At 32.0% G+C, this 13143-nt stretch overlaps 1 protein-coding gene across 2 annotated transcripts in view; it reads right to left on the bottom strand.

Annotated features, from left to right (window-relative positions):
• The window catches only part of LOC108199331 (pentatricopeptide repeat-containing protein At1g26460, mitochondrial), a 38493-nt gene extending 29321 nt beyond the window's left edge, over positions 1 to 9172 (bottom strand). Inside the window, exons 1-7 of one of the 2 annotated variants that reach the window (XM_017367110.2) lie at positions 8521 to 9167; positions 6549 to 6801; positions 5963 to 6451; positions 3366 to 3572; positions 2535 to 2672; positions 2189 to 2427; positions 1582 to 1936 (exon numbers count right to left, since the gene is read on the bottom strand). In XM_017367110.2, the coding sequence (XP_017222599.1) occupies positions 2233 to 2427; positions 2535 to 2672; positions 3366 to 3572; positions 5963 to 6451; positions 6549 to 6801; positions 8521 to 9092 (1854 nt within the window). In that variant the 5' untranslated portion in view covers positions 9093 to 9167 and the 3' untranslated portion in view covers positions 1582 to 1936; positions 2189 to 2232. Of the gene's footprint in view, positions 1 to 1581; positions 1937 to 2188; positions 2428 to 2534; positions 2673 to 3365; positions 3573 to 5962; positions 6452 to 6548; positions 6802 to 8520 lie in introns of those variants that run through there. The other variant, XM_064083583.1, reaches the window with a different exon arrangement.
• Between the last annotated feature and the right edge of the window lie 3971 nt (positions 9173 to 13143).

Below are 13143 nucleotides of genomic sequence, written 5' to 3'. Positions count from 1 at the left end.
ATAAGCTCTTTTTGTATTTTGAATATAAATTTTCTTCTGAATATTTTTTGCTAATTATAATGTAAAAAAATAATAATTATAAAATTTGATGAAATATATTCATTTTTTGTTTATATTATTAGGTATTGATATTCTTTAAATTTGAATTGAATAATTTTTTTTTAATAAATTGACTTGCTACTAAATTATAAACTAATGTAGTACTATAAAAGTGTATGCTTAAAAAAATCATCTTGATAGTTATAATACAACGATAGTGGATGAATAATATTATTGTCAAGGACACATAAATTAATTAATTAATTAATTAATATCAAAGGAAAAGCACTTTAATTTTTAAAAATATATTTGAAATTAGCAGACATAACAAGTTTAAAGTGCAGACTTGGAGAGTAGTATATCACCCTCATGTATAAACTCAACACACCTCTTCAATTCTCGCGACGAAGCCAAAGCCTTCAACGCAATACGATACGTCTGATCATTAACCAAACGCCGCCTACCCATCTCTCGAATCAAGTCCCACAACGCATCAACATTCTTAGCCTTCCCAAAAACCCCCAACATTTTATTAAAAGTGAGTGTGGTGTGCTGAAAATCAGGGTTTGAGAGGGTAAAATGGAAGAATTTGTAAATGGGCTTCCAAGAAAATGGGAAATTGTTGCATACCTGGAGAAAAAACTCGTGGGTGAGGTGGAAATTAGAGGCCTTTAGAGAGGAGTGGAGTTTGGGGTCAGGAGAGTTTTGTTGTTGGTAGAGAATAGTGCAGACTCGGAGGAGGTGCTCCGGGTTGACTCGGCCGAGTGAGGGTGTGGGGGTGAGTTGGGTTGACTCGGTGGCTATGGTGCGGACGGAGAAGAAGAGGGTTAACAGAGGTTTAGGGCTGCTTGTAAGTCTCATCACTACACACCAGGCGAGTCAGAGCCGAGCTGCCGGACACAGGATACTCTTATTCAACAAAAATAAAATTTATTTAGGAAATCAATTTTATGTATTTATATAATATGTTTTGATATTATATATTTAATAGTTTTTTGATACCTTTTATTTGTAGAAATAAAGTACTTATTTATAAAAAAAAAATTATATTTTTTAAATATAAAGATTTGATTCTGAGAAAAAAAAAGTTAAACGAGGTTATAATTTATTGCAAGAAGGGATGTTTTCGCTAAAATAACATATATCCTAATATTATAAATCATTATTTATTACATAAAAATAAATGAGCTCCCAAGTTAATTTGTAAAATTATTCTGTATCACATTTTTATATATGCATAGTTTAAAAAAAAAAAGATTAATGTTTTCAGTCAGATTTGGACGTGAAATCCAGAGTATCTCGGTTTCTTCCTGGAAAAAGCTGAGAGAACAGCTTGCTTATATTTTAAAACTACGAGCGAACTGCTGTCCCAGTCTTTAGGGCTGAAGGCAGAGGAATCAGAAACTGCTTCTGGCTTCGACGTTTCTAATTCGCTTGCATTTAGATTTTTATTCGACAAGTCAACACTAACTTCATTTGCTCAGATTTTTTATTAAATTTGAGAATATGCATACACAATGTGATCAGTTATTGGCTATAAGCTTATCAACATATTAAATCGCTAATATAAATGAATCATCCATATGGACCAACACAAAACAAAAATACAATTCTTCACTGGCAACAAAATGAACTATATGTCACAACCTAGCCCCATGTTGCAATTATTTGAAATTGAACTGTTCCCCCCCTAAACTGTTCCTCACGATGCAAAGAGTAGAGGGTTCATTCTAGCAATCAGGCATAAAAATCTAAGATCCTAAAGTAAACCTGCAACCATTCACAGTCCAGCAAAACTAGATGTACTGACAAAGTCGACGTGTCGAACATCTTTAACAAATCTGATTTCAGAAACTAAGAGACCCCAGAAGTTTTGCCTCCGATATTTAAGAAAAACCTGGAAACGAATTACCAGTGTTAACAAGGGCAAAGGCCAACAAGCTCAAGATCCAGTAATAAAAAATTTAACTGTAATGACTTCCCAATTCTAGGGTACTTGCGTGCAAAAAAAAAAAAAAGATATGAGTCCACCTAAGACCAATTCAAAAAACTTGCAAACACTATTATATATATTCAGAAATGCGGCCAGACTAGAAGATAAATATGCAGGTGAGCTACAGATATAATGATACAAGTTCAAAGCTCTTACCTTCATCTTCTAAAAACTATATAATCCTGATGTGCATCATAGATTCACCTCTCCTGCACATAATCAGCAGTGTACTGAAGATTAAATAGTAGATTACGGCGAGTCTCTGTACCCATGCGGATCCCGAACTTTTTGGCCAAGTCTTCCACCTGGTCATTACTTTCATAGTCCATCTCTCTAATACACCGCCTCCGGACCTTTTTTAGAATCGCCTTTGTTGGTGTGTATCCTGAAATTACCTGAAGCATAGAATTTATTGAATAAAACATCAAACTACCTTAAATTATAATCAAGCGGAGCAAAGGGCAATTTGCCAATGTAATATTAGAGAGGAAAAGGGAATCACCATCTCATCTATGATTGAGAGTGCAGATTTTGGATCTTTAGCAACAAGATGAGCATCAACAAGAAGTGCATATGTCATTGCATTTGGTTTAATACCTAAACTTTTAAGCTGTTCAAATAGCTCTAGAGCTTCTTTCCTCTGTCACAAAGATTTATATCAGTCAGAAGATTTATCGACAAGTTAAAACATGCAAGCAAATCTGTATTTGACCACAATGACTTGGAGCAAGTCCAATGCAACGTTGTACTTGGTTGCATACTTGCATTGCTATAATTTGCACAAAATGCCAAAATATCACTATTCCAAAGGAGTTGCAAACTCTGAATGCAAATATTGTTGCAAATTTGCAACCAAGGATTTGCATCATGCCACATCATTCAACTATACGAGAAATGAAAGTTGGTGTACCTTAAAAGAAAACTGGAAGAATCAGATAAAATAAATTAGTTAAAATTGGAATATTGGAATAATTTGGTTGCAAAATGCAACTGGCACTGGAGTGCTAAGTCCTATTTTTGGACCAAAAAACACTTTTTGGTGCCACACTATAGCAACAGCTATAACTATTATACATTTAGGATTGGACTTGCTTTAAGTTTGTATTGAAGCACTTTAATCCAAAACATACTAACTGTAGTTACATTTTGCTACTTATGTACCCCATTATATTTATACTTGAGGCACATTTCTATGCTAGTTTATTTCATTTAGGGGACATAATTATTAGAAATTAGAGCTCAGACTAATCAAAAAGCAAGTTTGCGTGATTTCTGCTTATATGCATAAGATGAGAGGTGATTGGCAGTACGCGGGCAGTAAATAACCTTTTACCTTATTTAGCTTGCCATAAGCACAGATTAGACCATTGTATGAATTAACATCAGGTGTCAATCCAAACGTAGTGCTTATTGCTGTGAAAGTCTCGGAAGCACGATGAACATCCCATATATTTGCACAACCAAGGATTATACAATTTAATGCAGCAATAGACTTGTACGGAGGATTTGCCTTACTCAAATTCTCCAGCTGAAAATAGACCTGGATTAATATCAAATTTTCAGGTTAGATGTGAGTCAGTTTGTGAACTCATAAATGGAAAAAGAACAATACAATAAGAAGCACCAGGCATCAAGAGGATAAACCACCTCAAAGCACACATTTTCAATTAGAAAAAAGTGAAAGATCTAAGCATCAAATGCAGCATGGCTAAGATTGCCAATTGGTCGCTACAAAGGCCTTTAACAAGTTATAGGCAGAGCAAAACATTTTTGGTTGGCACTACAGACAGTTTTCCCATACACATTGGTCAGCACTCACCTATAAATATATTTTTTTCAGAAAATATATCAGAAATCAATATCCAACTGAACTAGAGTTCCTCTACAAGGCACATATTTAATACAATTTCAGGGTATTACCTGTTGAAGAGTTCGGCTGACCCCGTGAAGATAATGATTCTATTTCATATCCTCTTCAAATTGTAATCTTGATGTTGTATATTATAAATTTATAATCTCTTTAGATAGCAATCTTAACATTAAAAAAAAATGCTATAGGATAGACGGAACAATTATGTTTCGAACACACAGCATTTTTACATATTATATACTATAGACCTATAGCAACAGTATTGGTAATATAAAATAAAAAGTTAAATGTGTAATTAAAGCTATATATCTCAATAGAGGCTTGTGTTCAAATGAAAACAAAATTTAACATATAAACTAATTGATCATCACACCTCATTATTAACTATCCAATAGATTAACTAATTTATACTAGTATGATATATCAATATACCACTGTAATTGGTAAATTGTACCACTCGAACTGGTGATAATTTGTATTTTAGGCTAAGATGGGTTTTACTTTTTAGCAGTGCTGTCAAAATTATAACTGGGTTCAACTAGGCCAACCTACTGAATAACAAGCACTGCGATTCATTTGGGGTATTCAGAATCAGTATTCAGGGTCAAAAATAAGATATATATAGAGAGAGTCTTACTCCAATACAAACCAAATCAGCCTACAAACTAAAACGAGTCGCTGACCAATTTCTTATCACTATTTTCAACTACAGACTACTTTGTACATCACAAATCACCATCTTATATATAACATATCTCTCAAATATAAATATATACATACATATATATACAAACATATATGCTAATCATCTTCCCCCGTAATGCAATAATGGACATCCTGCCAATTGCCAACACCTTTTATGACTTGTCACCATGCATACATCACTAATAGTCACCGCCACTTGCCACCTTAACTTACTACAACTAGCGACTACTTACCACCATCACACAACTCCTCTCATCACAAACTACCAACATGGAGCTCCCAAGTCCCACAACTACAATTGATAATTAATAATTGACCCCCAAATATTAAGATAAGTAGATTTTCTCAATAATGAAGAATAAAAATTGCTAAGTTTACTGTATAAAACAATGATTAACGCAGTGTATACTGGTGATTCCTGTTGTTGTAAACAGTGATTGTGTACTGGTTTTTAGTTTGTATTTAAGAATTGATTTATATTTGATCACTAGCATATATATATGCCATTGCTCAAAGAAGAACACCCTTCAAAAAAGAACAAAGAAGAATACTTAAGAATTGAATATAGAATCTCATCAAAAACTTGAATAAAATTTTAATTTTAAGCTAATTAACCTTTTATTATGAATAATAATAGTATTAAATATGGATTAAAAATAACATAATTCTATGTAAAAATTAATTGTGCAAAAAATATATATGATTCTATTATGGATTCTGTCCTAGATGTCCTAGATTCCATTCTGGATTCTATAATATCTTATATTAATAACTTGGATAGCTTGGATGTTAGATTTCATATATTAAGTTTAATTGGTGTATAACTATGTAATTATAATCTTAACAAATAATTTTCTATGAAAAATAAAGTATTATCATAGTGGTCTTTATTATTCTTTCAGGAGTGCAACCCTATATACATATAAATAAATATATGATGACATAATAATTATATGCTACATGCTATAATTTCATAAATAATCATTGACTCCAAAATTTTGTTGGAATCCCATTCAAACTAAGGATAATTGTAGATAGTTGAACACTAAAATACACCATTAGTCCAAATATCACATTTGCTGTTTAGTTTTTTTTCTCTTTTCTTTTGGACTTTTTAAATCCGAGTTTCGCCTGATTTTACTCGAAACTGGATTGATGTCCAAGTAGTTGAAGATCACCTCGGAAAAGAGTCCGAGACTTGCCACTAGGCCAATTTCGGCTGATTTTTAGAGAGGTTTAGGGGAATACGATGCTCTCTCTAGTCTCTATGTACATATGTAACTGACAAAAACTAATTGTAAAGACCTGCAAAACCTTAAGCTCCCAAGGGACAGAAACTGATTGTGAAGACTTACAGAATCTAAAGTTGCAAAGCCGTTGTGCGAGCAAGCCACAACCAATGGATAGAGGGCAGTAAATGGAGAAAATAGATCTTCTGCGGATTGTTTATCAGCACCTCCATACAAGGATTCAAATTCATGAAGAGCACCAAATGCCTTCTTCAGATGCTCAGTCCCTAGGGATGCATGGGCATGTATCCTCGCAAGGTAAGTTTCTGCATTGGCTACCCTCTTTTTACGCAGAGAACGCTTAAGAATTGTCCAAGCAGCATCTAGGAGTTTTTTGCTGTAAGTTCTACCAGCAGTTGCAAGCAAAGACACGACCAGTCCCTCTTCCACGGAGAGATAACGAGGAGGTCTCATATTTTCATCCTGAATCATCCACTTAGCCATAAATTCAAGGGCATAATATGCTAGCTCACTGTTATCAGCCTTCATAGCACAGTCTAGCATATCGAGGCACAGTTTCCATTCTGGTCTTAATGCCTTGTTTTGGTCCATTTTCTAGTAGCAAAAATAAAACACAACATTAAGTGAGAAAACAATAAGAAGGCATAGATATATCATCCACAACTTTAACACTAGCCTTCATCACATTTACCTTGCACCGTTCAATAACTGAGACCAGTGTATCCAAACTTCCGGATGCCATAAACTTAAACACACACTCAGAAAACACATTTGACGACATACTGTGTCCAGATTTCAAGTTTAAATCTATATACTTAAATGCAGCTTCCATCCGATTTTCATGAAGTAGCATACCAACAACCAAATCAAACGACTCGTCATCAGGCCTACAGACTACATCTTGTTCACTGTCTTTTACTGTCTCTTTTTCTGACTCGATCATCCTGAGAGCATAAATTTAGATAAATAGGTAAATGACACTCCACTGATCACAAATTATCATATGTTTAAAACTCAACTTTTATTACATGGGTTAGCACTTAGCAGTGGTACCTTAGTTTTTAAACTTATGATTTATATACATGTGAAATTGAAGCAAGAAGCACACATTATTTTTGTTAGTTCCCACTCTTAACAGCCTGCAAAGACAACTTGTTTACTGAATACTTCTTCATTGGAAACACCTAAAAGCAAGGACAAGGACGCCAGTGCATATTGCAGGGATACATGAATTCGACAAATATAACAAATTGGGGGTTCGGGTAGGGGGGACGGAATATATGAATATACTTTTCACATATATATATATATATATATATATATATATATATATATATATATATTTCATGTTACACATACTAAACCTATTAACAAACCACAATAGGATTGTAAATTCAATCAAATGCATAAATTGTTCATCTAACTTAGAAAATATAAGTAAATGTTTCATTCATGAAGAAATGAACATGAGCATCTTTACTTTCGTATTTGCTAATACACATTGATACTTAATTTTGTGAAGTGGTTAGTTATTACAAATTTTGACTACGATTTCTGAAAACAACATTGAAGATTAGGATCGTGGAAGAACTCCCATGTCCAACAAGTGTACATGGCAGGGACAGAAGTGTCCCTGATTCCTAAAACACCATTTCTCCATATACACCAGAAAAGGAACTTGTAGAAAGAACACTAATAATAATAACAAAAACAAGGAAAAATATAAAATTTGGGTCGATTTACCGAAGAAAACCCAGTACCCAGGGGTTTCCCATCCGCAGAGGAGAGAAAAGTCGCGGATCGCACCCCCTTGAAAGAGACCCAATTCAATATTCAATAATATTCTCATAATCAAATTCAAGCCTAATTAAATATGTGGGAATTACAATACTTAATTAGGGAATATAAACCCTAAGATATACCGCAATAGACCACGGCCCGTATGAAGATAGGTTATTTTAAATTACCTGCATAATTAATAAACTAAAAGCCCCAAACAAAACATGTAAACAAATAGCTTTATTCTCCTTGAGCTAAATACATATAAACTAATCAATAACATAACTAAAAGTTCTCTACTCTTGTTCCTCATCAAAAGACATACTGAGTATAAGTCTTTGCAATGTTATATACATCTTTTATTCATTTTATTCTGAATTTGCACCTATTGACCCACTAAAGACAAGTGGACTGACTCTTAAATAATTAGCAAGTCGACCTCATTAGTTGAACCCGTGAAAACGCCTAGTTGACTAGTCGAGCGCCATAACTACAATGAGTACAATACACATCATTCTTTACGATAACAATAACATTATCATTCAACAATGGGTAACTATTACACACAATATTAATAACAATGGTATACTCAAATTATTTCATATTACATAGTATTGAAGACATTATAATTTAGAGTACTAGTTATTACTTGCACTAATAAAGACATGATTTTTCACAATCCTTGCAACAACTTACCCCAAACCCACACATTCCCAAATTATAAACCAACAAAAGAATCAAGATTTACATAACAGCTATCTGCATTAACAAACAAGTAAAAAGATTACAATTATTCATTAGCCTCCACCAACTCGACGCACATACATTCTGCAGATAAAAACCAAGTAAAAAATGAAGTAACACAGAAATGCACAGAAACATACCTATCAAGCAATTGGACAGCAGTATCGACCTCCTTATACAGATACATAGTCTTGAGAATCAAATTAAACGAAGCCGTATTCGGGTGTATCCCTAAGCTTTCCATCCCAGAAACCAACTCAAGCAACTGACTAGGCGACGCTTTCAACATCAAATTAGCTCTCAAATAATGATTATACAACCCCACATCAGGCTTATTGAGCTTCCCATTCTTATCATAACAACTGCTCCAATGCTCAAACACCTTCTTCATATCATGCCATTTCTGCAATGTCATCCAATCAGCAAAAAGCTCCTTTATCGACTCCAAATCTAAGGACTCTGCAATCCTCTCAAGTTTAACAACATGGGTCTGCAGAAAGTCAAGTGGGACCAGAGAATGGGTGGACCCAGGGGGGTGGGTCCAGGTAGCTGAGGAGGTTTGGGAGGGTGGGGCCGGAGTGGGTGGATCAGGGGAGAGGGGTTGGGGTTGTTGAGAGAGAAATGGGAAGGTGGATATGGGCTTGGAGAAGATGGGTTTGAGGGTTTTCAGGATAAGAGGACGAGATCGGTTGAAAATTATGTTCATCGCCATTGTTGTTTCAGCTCAGTCTCAGTGAGAGAGATGAGAGACAAAAGGGGGATTAGGGTTTTAGATTTATACTCCATATATTTGTTTTAGTTTTATTCATACATGTTTGCATATAGTTTTCTGATGGAAAAAATGTTATTACCACAATCTTACTTAAATTGGATATACAAGTACAAATTTATAATTAAATTTTTTTTATTTATGATTAAATTTTTATTAAATAATCATTTCATATTTCAAAACTATAAAACATAAATAAAGTGATTTTATTTATAAGAGGATATAAATTGACATTTTTTATTTTATAGAGTATAAAATTTTGATTCAATTTGATTTTTATATCTTATTGTCAAACTTATATTGTTCAATTTTTTTTTTGAAATTTGATGTTCCTTTTTATAATTAATAGAGTATTATTTGACATGACAGGTTTAAATTTGAAAAGTTGTAATTTATAATTACAAAATTTTAGAAAGAAAATTAGTGATTATTGAAAATTCGAGTCATACATCCTCCATAATTTTGTTAGAAACAATCGATAATGATTGAATATTGTGAATGGAATATGCTAATACAAAACAAACTTTTTTGTATTTTGAATATAAATTTTCTTCTAAATATTTTTATAATTATAATGTAAAACAATCATAATTATAAAACTTGATGAACTATATTCATTTTTGTTCATATTTATTTAAATTATCATATGTTGATATTATTTAAATTTAACATATATTGAATTATATTTCTTTAATAAATTGACTTGTTACTAAATTATAAATATCATATATTACTCAATAAATTTAACTTATATTTATATGAAGATATAATCTGTATGTTTAGAATTACATATATTAAAAGAATATTTTTTGATTGGAATTAGTATGCGTAAAAAATTATTTTGATAGTTGTAGTATGAGCGAGAATACTGAATAATGTTGTCAATGACACATAAATTAATTAATTAATATTGAAAAATTATTTTATTTAATAAAATACTTGCATATTTAAAAATATGTGCGAAATTAGTAAATGTAAGAAATCGATTTATATTTGAAGTTTGAGTTGTATACTCTGAGTGTATTGTATAGGTTCATCGTATATAAAACCTGAAGGATTTTATTATGCTTATACTACTAGATCCTCCGAAAAATGATTGTATTTTCCCGTCAATATCATTGCCTCCTATCACACATACGGTCATACATCTATGTGTTTACCTATGTTAAAAGTTTAAGTGTGTGTGCATGTGCTTTGAAGTACACCTAACTTTACAAACACACCCATTATATCTACCATAGCCATTTTTCCATATTTTTTGATTAGCAGATTTTAAACCACAACTGATTATATGAACACGTATTGCATGAAGAATAAAAGATATGTGTTATATCATCATTTTGTTACGATTTATTCGTGAATTAGTTGCTCAAATCTGTGATATGCTTACTCAAGTCCGTAATTAAAATATCACACATTTCCAAATCACTTTATGAAGATCACCTAAATCAATCTAGTGAATCAAGTCGATCATTGTATGTAGCTCAAAAATTGCTTGGTAGATTTGCATGATTCTTATCCTGCATTTTGTTATGAATTCATCTACAAAAATTAATCATCAACAACTTTTTCAATAGGCCGAAAATCGAAGAAGCTGATTTACATGTGAATCTATGTTGTCTAATGTTTGTATATACGTTTGTTATCTATATTCTCAATTATTGTTATTTATTTGTTCTACATGCTAGTAGATTTTTATGTTTATGTTAATATATTAGTTTTTAGTTAATTACGATCTCGTAATGATGAAATAGCATTTTTATCCGTCTAGAACGAAAGAAGATATTGAACGCATATTATCATATTGTCAGTTACGCTTAATCCATACAATTCGTGGGAAAAAAATGTGGAGTAATGTTATTGACTGACTCTGATTTCGTACAAATGATAAGGAATGCGAGCTAAACAAAGAGAATGTCCCACCTCACACCGAGTCTCCTCCCTCGTTCCACTAACAGTAGTGCTTCCTTTGTCGGTTAGTAGTGGTAGATATTTGAAAAAATTGTTAAGGAATGTTATAATTTCTTAACTTTAAAGTTTGTGCTTTGTATTTGTTGTAGGATATTATATCCCTCAAACGATCATATGTCCTCTAATTCTATGAATCACATCAAAAGGGTTGGAGAGCAATAGTTGACAGTCCTCCTTTTAATTCGAATGAGGATGTGAGTCGACTTATAAATGAGGAAACCAGTTACAACATTAATGAGATGAAAGAAAAGCATGACGCAAATTTTTGTCAAACTAAATGCAGAACAATTGGAAATATACCTTTCAGTGATCAATAATGTTAATAAGACAAAAGGTCCATTATATTTATACATGTCAGTGGTGGTTATGAAAAGAATTTTCTATGATAAACAATGTGTGCCCGACTCCGTTCCGAGCTTAATATTGCCCCCCCCCCCCCACCCCACACCCTGATTACCTCATATGGGAACGCTGATATCTTGCTTCTCGATGGAAGGACATCCAATCAAGATACCGCATTTCTCTCAAAGTGGATTGACATTCGGCTGTGAGAATAAAACATTACTGACATTATAGCCTTACTGCAGCAACCAAGACTCATAATTTAGGATGGGACAACTATGCAACACCGTAATGCCTTTGAATGCGTTGATCAAACTTACGTGACATAACGACATTTGTTGACTCTGCACAAGCTACCAAACCATTTGGTGGCATCATTGTAGTATTTGGAGGAAATTATCGTCAAATATTACCCGTCATTCTGAAAGCCCCAAGAGCAGTCATTGTCGGTGCAACTCTGATTCGTTTCAGGGTGAGATCAATGTCTATACCCCAAGAAAACATGTGGCTACAATCTAGAAAAACTCCGGAACAGAATCAAGTTATAAAAGATTTTAGCAATTGACAGTTAAGAATCGATAACGGGAATATTGAAGGTGTTACAAAACAATCAAGCAGTTCTGATGTCTCACTTCGTATTTGTGACAAGTTTATATTGCATTCAACTAAAGATCCAATAAAAGCCATATTCAACAATGAAAGGGTATCTTCAATATATATTTGTTTTGGAATTTGTAACAAATATTAAATTTAATTTTACGTAGTAATCCACTCTAATTGGACATTAATTTTTTTGATTAATTAAAAGTGGATAGTTATTTGTGGCAAGTTATTTTTCCTTTGTATTCAAATACATATGTTTTAAATGAAGTTTCCTTCACGCAATAATATGGACGAGGATTATCATAGAATTAATAATACCACTATTTTCTATTACAACATTAAAATTACACGAAGGTTGAAAAAGGATTATCAATATTTAATATTCTTTAAATCGCTTATGTAACATTATTTATAAATAATTAAATACTTATTTAATATAATTTTATTTCATATTTAAACGATTTATTATCTTTCGGAATAAATTATTTTTAATCTTCTTAAAATATTGAATCCTTCCTTCCTCAAAATATATTCCATCTAAGGAAGCATTTATTCACCTCACATAAACATTTATCCTGGAAAATATTAATATTATATATATATAATAAAATATATATTAATTTTGTGTAACTAGGTTACAGTGTTATGCAATCAAACGATGTAACTAGTACAAGTTTCATCAAATTATGAGTTATGCGTCGGAAAGAGAACGAGATTTAAACCTAAGTAGTAAGTGTCATGAAATTCATTCTTTATAAATTTTGAAACCTTTTTATATTATATATATGATTAACTATTCCATTTATTAAAAAGATAATTTTTATTTTTAATATTTAAACTAATGAATTCTAGAAAAAATACAACTCAGATAATTTGAGGATGTTTGAAAAATTTTCATTATACAATATGAAGATATTAATTTTTATATAAATATATCGGTTTACACTTATTTCATATCCAACCCATCTCCTTCTAATAATCAGAATAATATAATATTATTTTTAAAATATAATCAACTATTATGATCAATAACATAGAATTATATTTTTACCATTAATAATATAATTTATTTATTATT

This window comes from Daucus carota, chromosome 8 (genome assembly GCF_001625215.2).
Source record: "Daucus carota subsp. sativus chromosome 8, DH1 v3.0, whole genome shotgun sequence".
Lineage (NCBI taxonomy): Eukaryota > Viridiplantae > Streptophyta > Magnoliopsida > Apiales > Apiaceae > Daucus > Daucus carota.
Note: the sequence above shows the minus strand (reverse complement) of the source record. Positions and strands in the feature narration are given on the sequence as shown.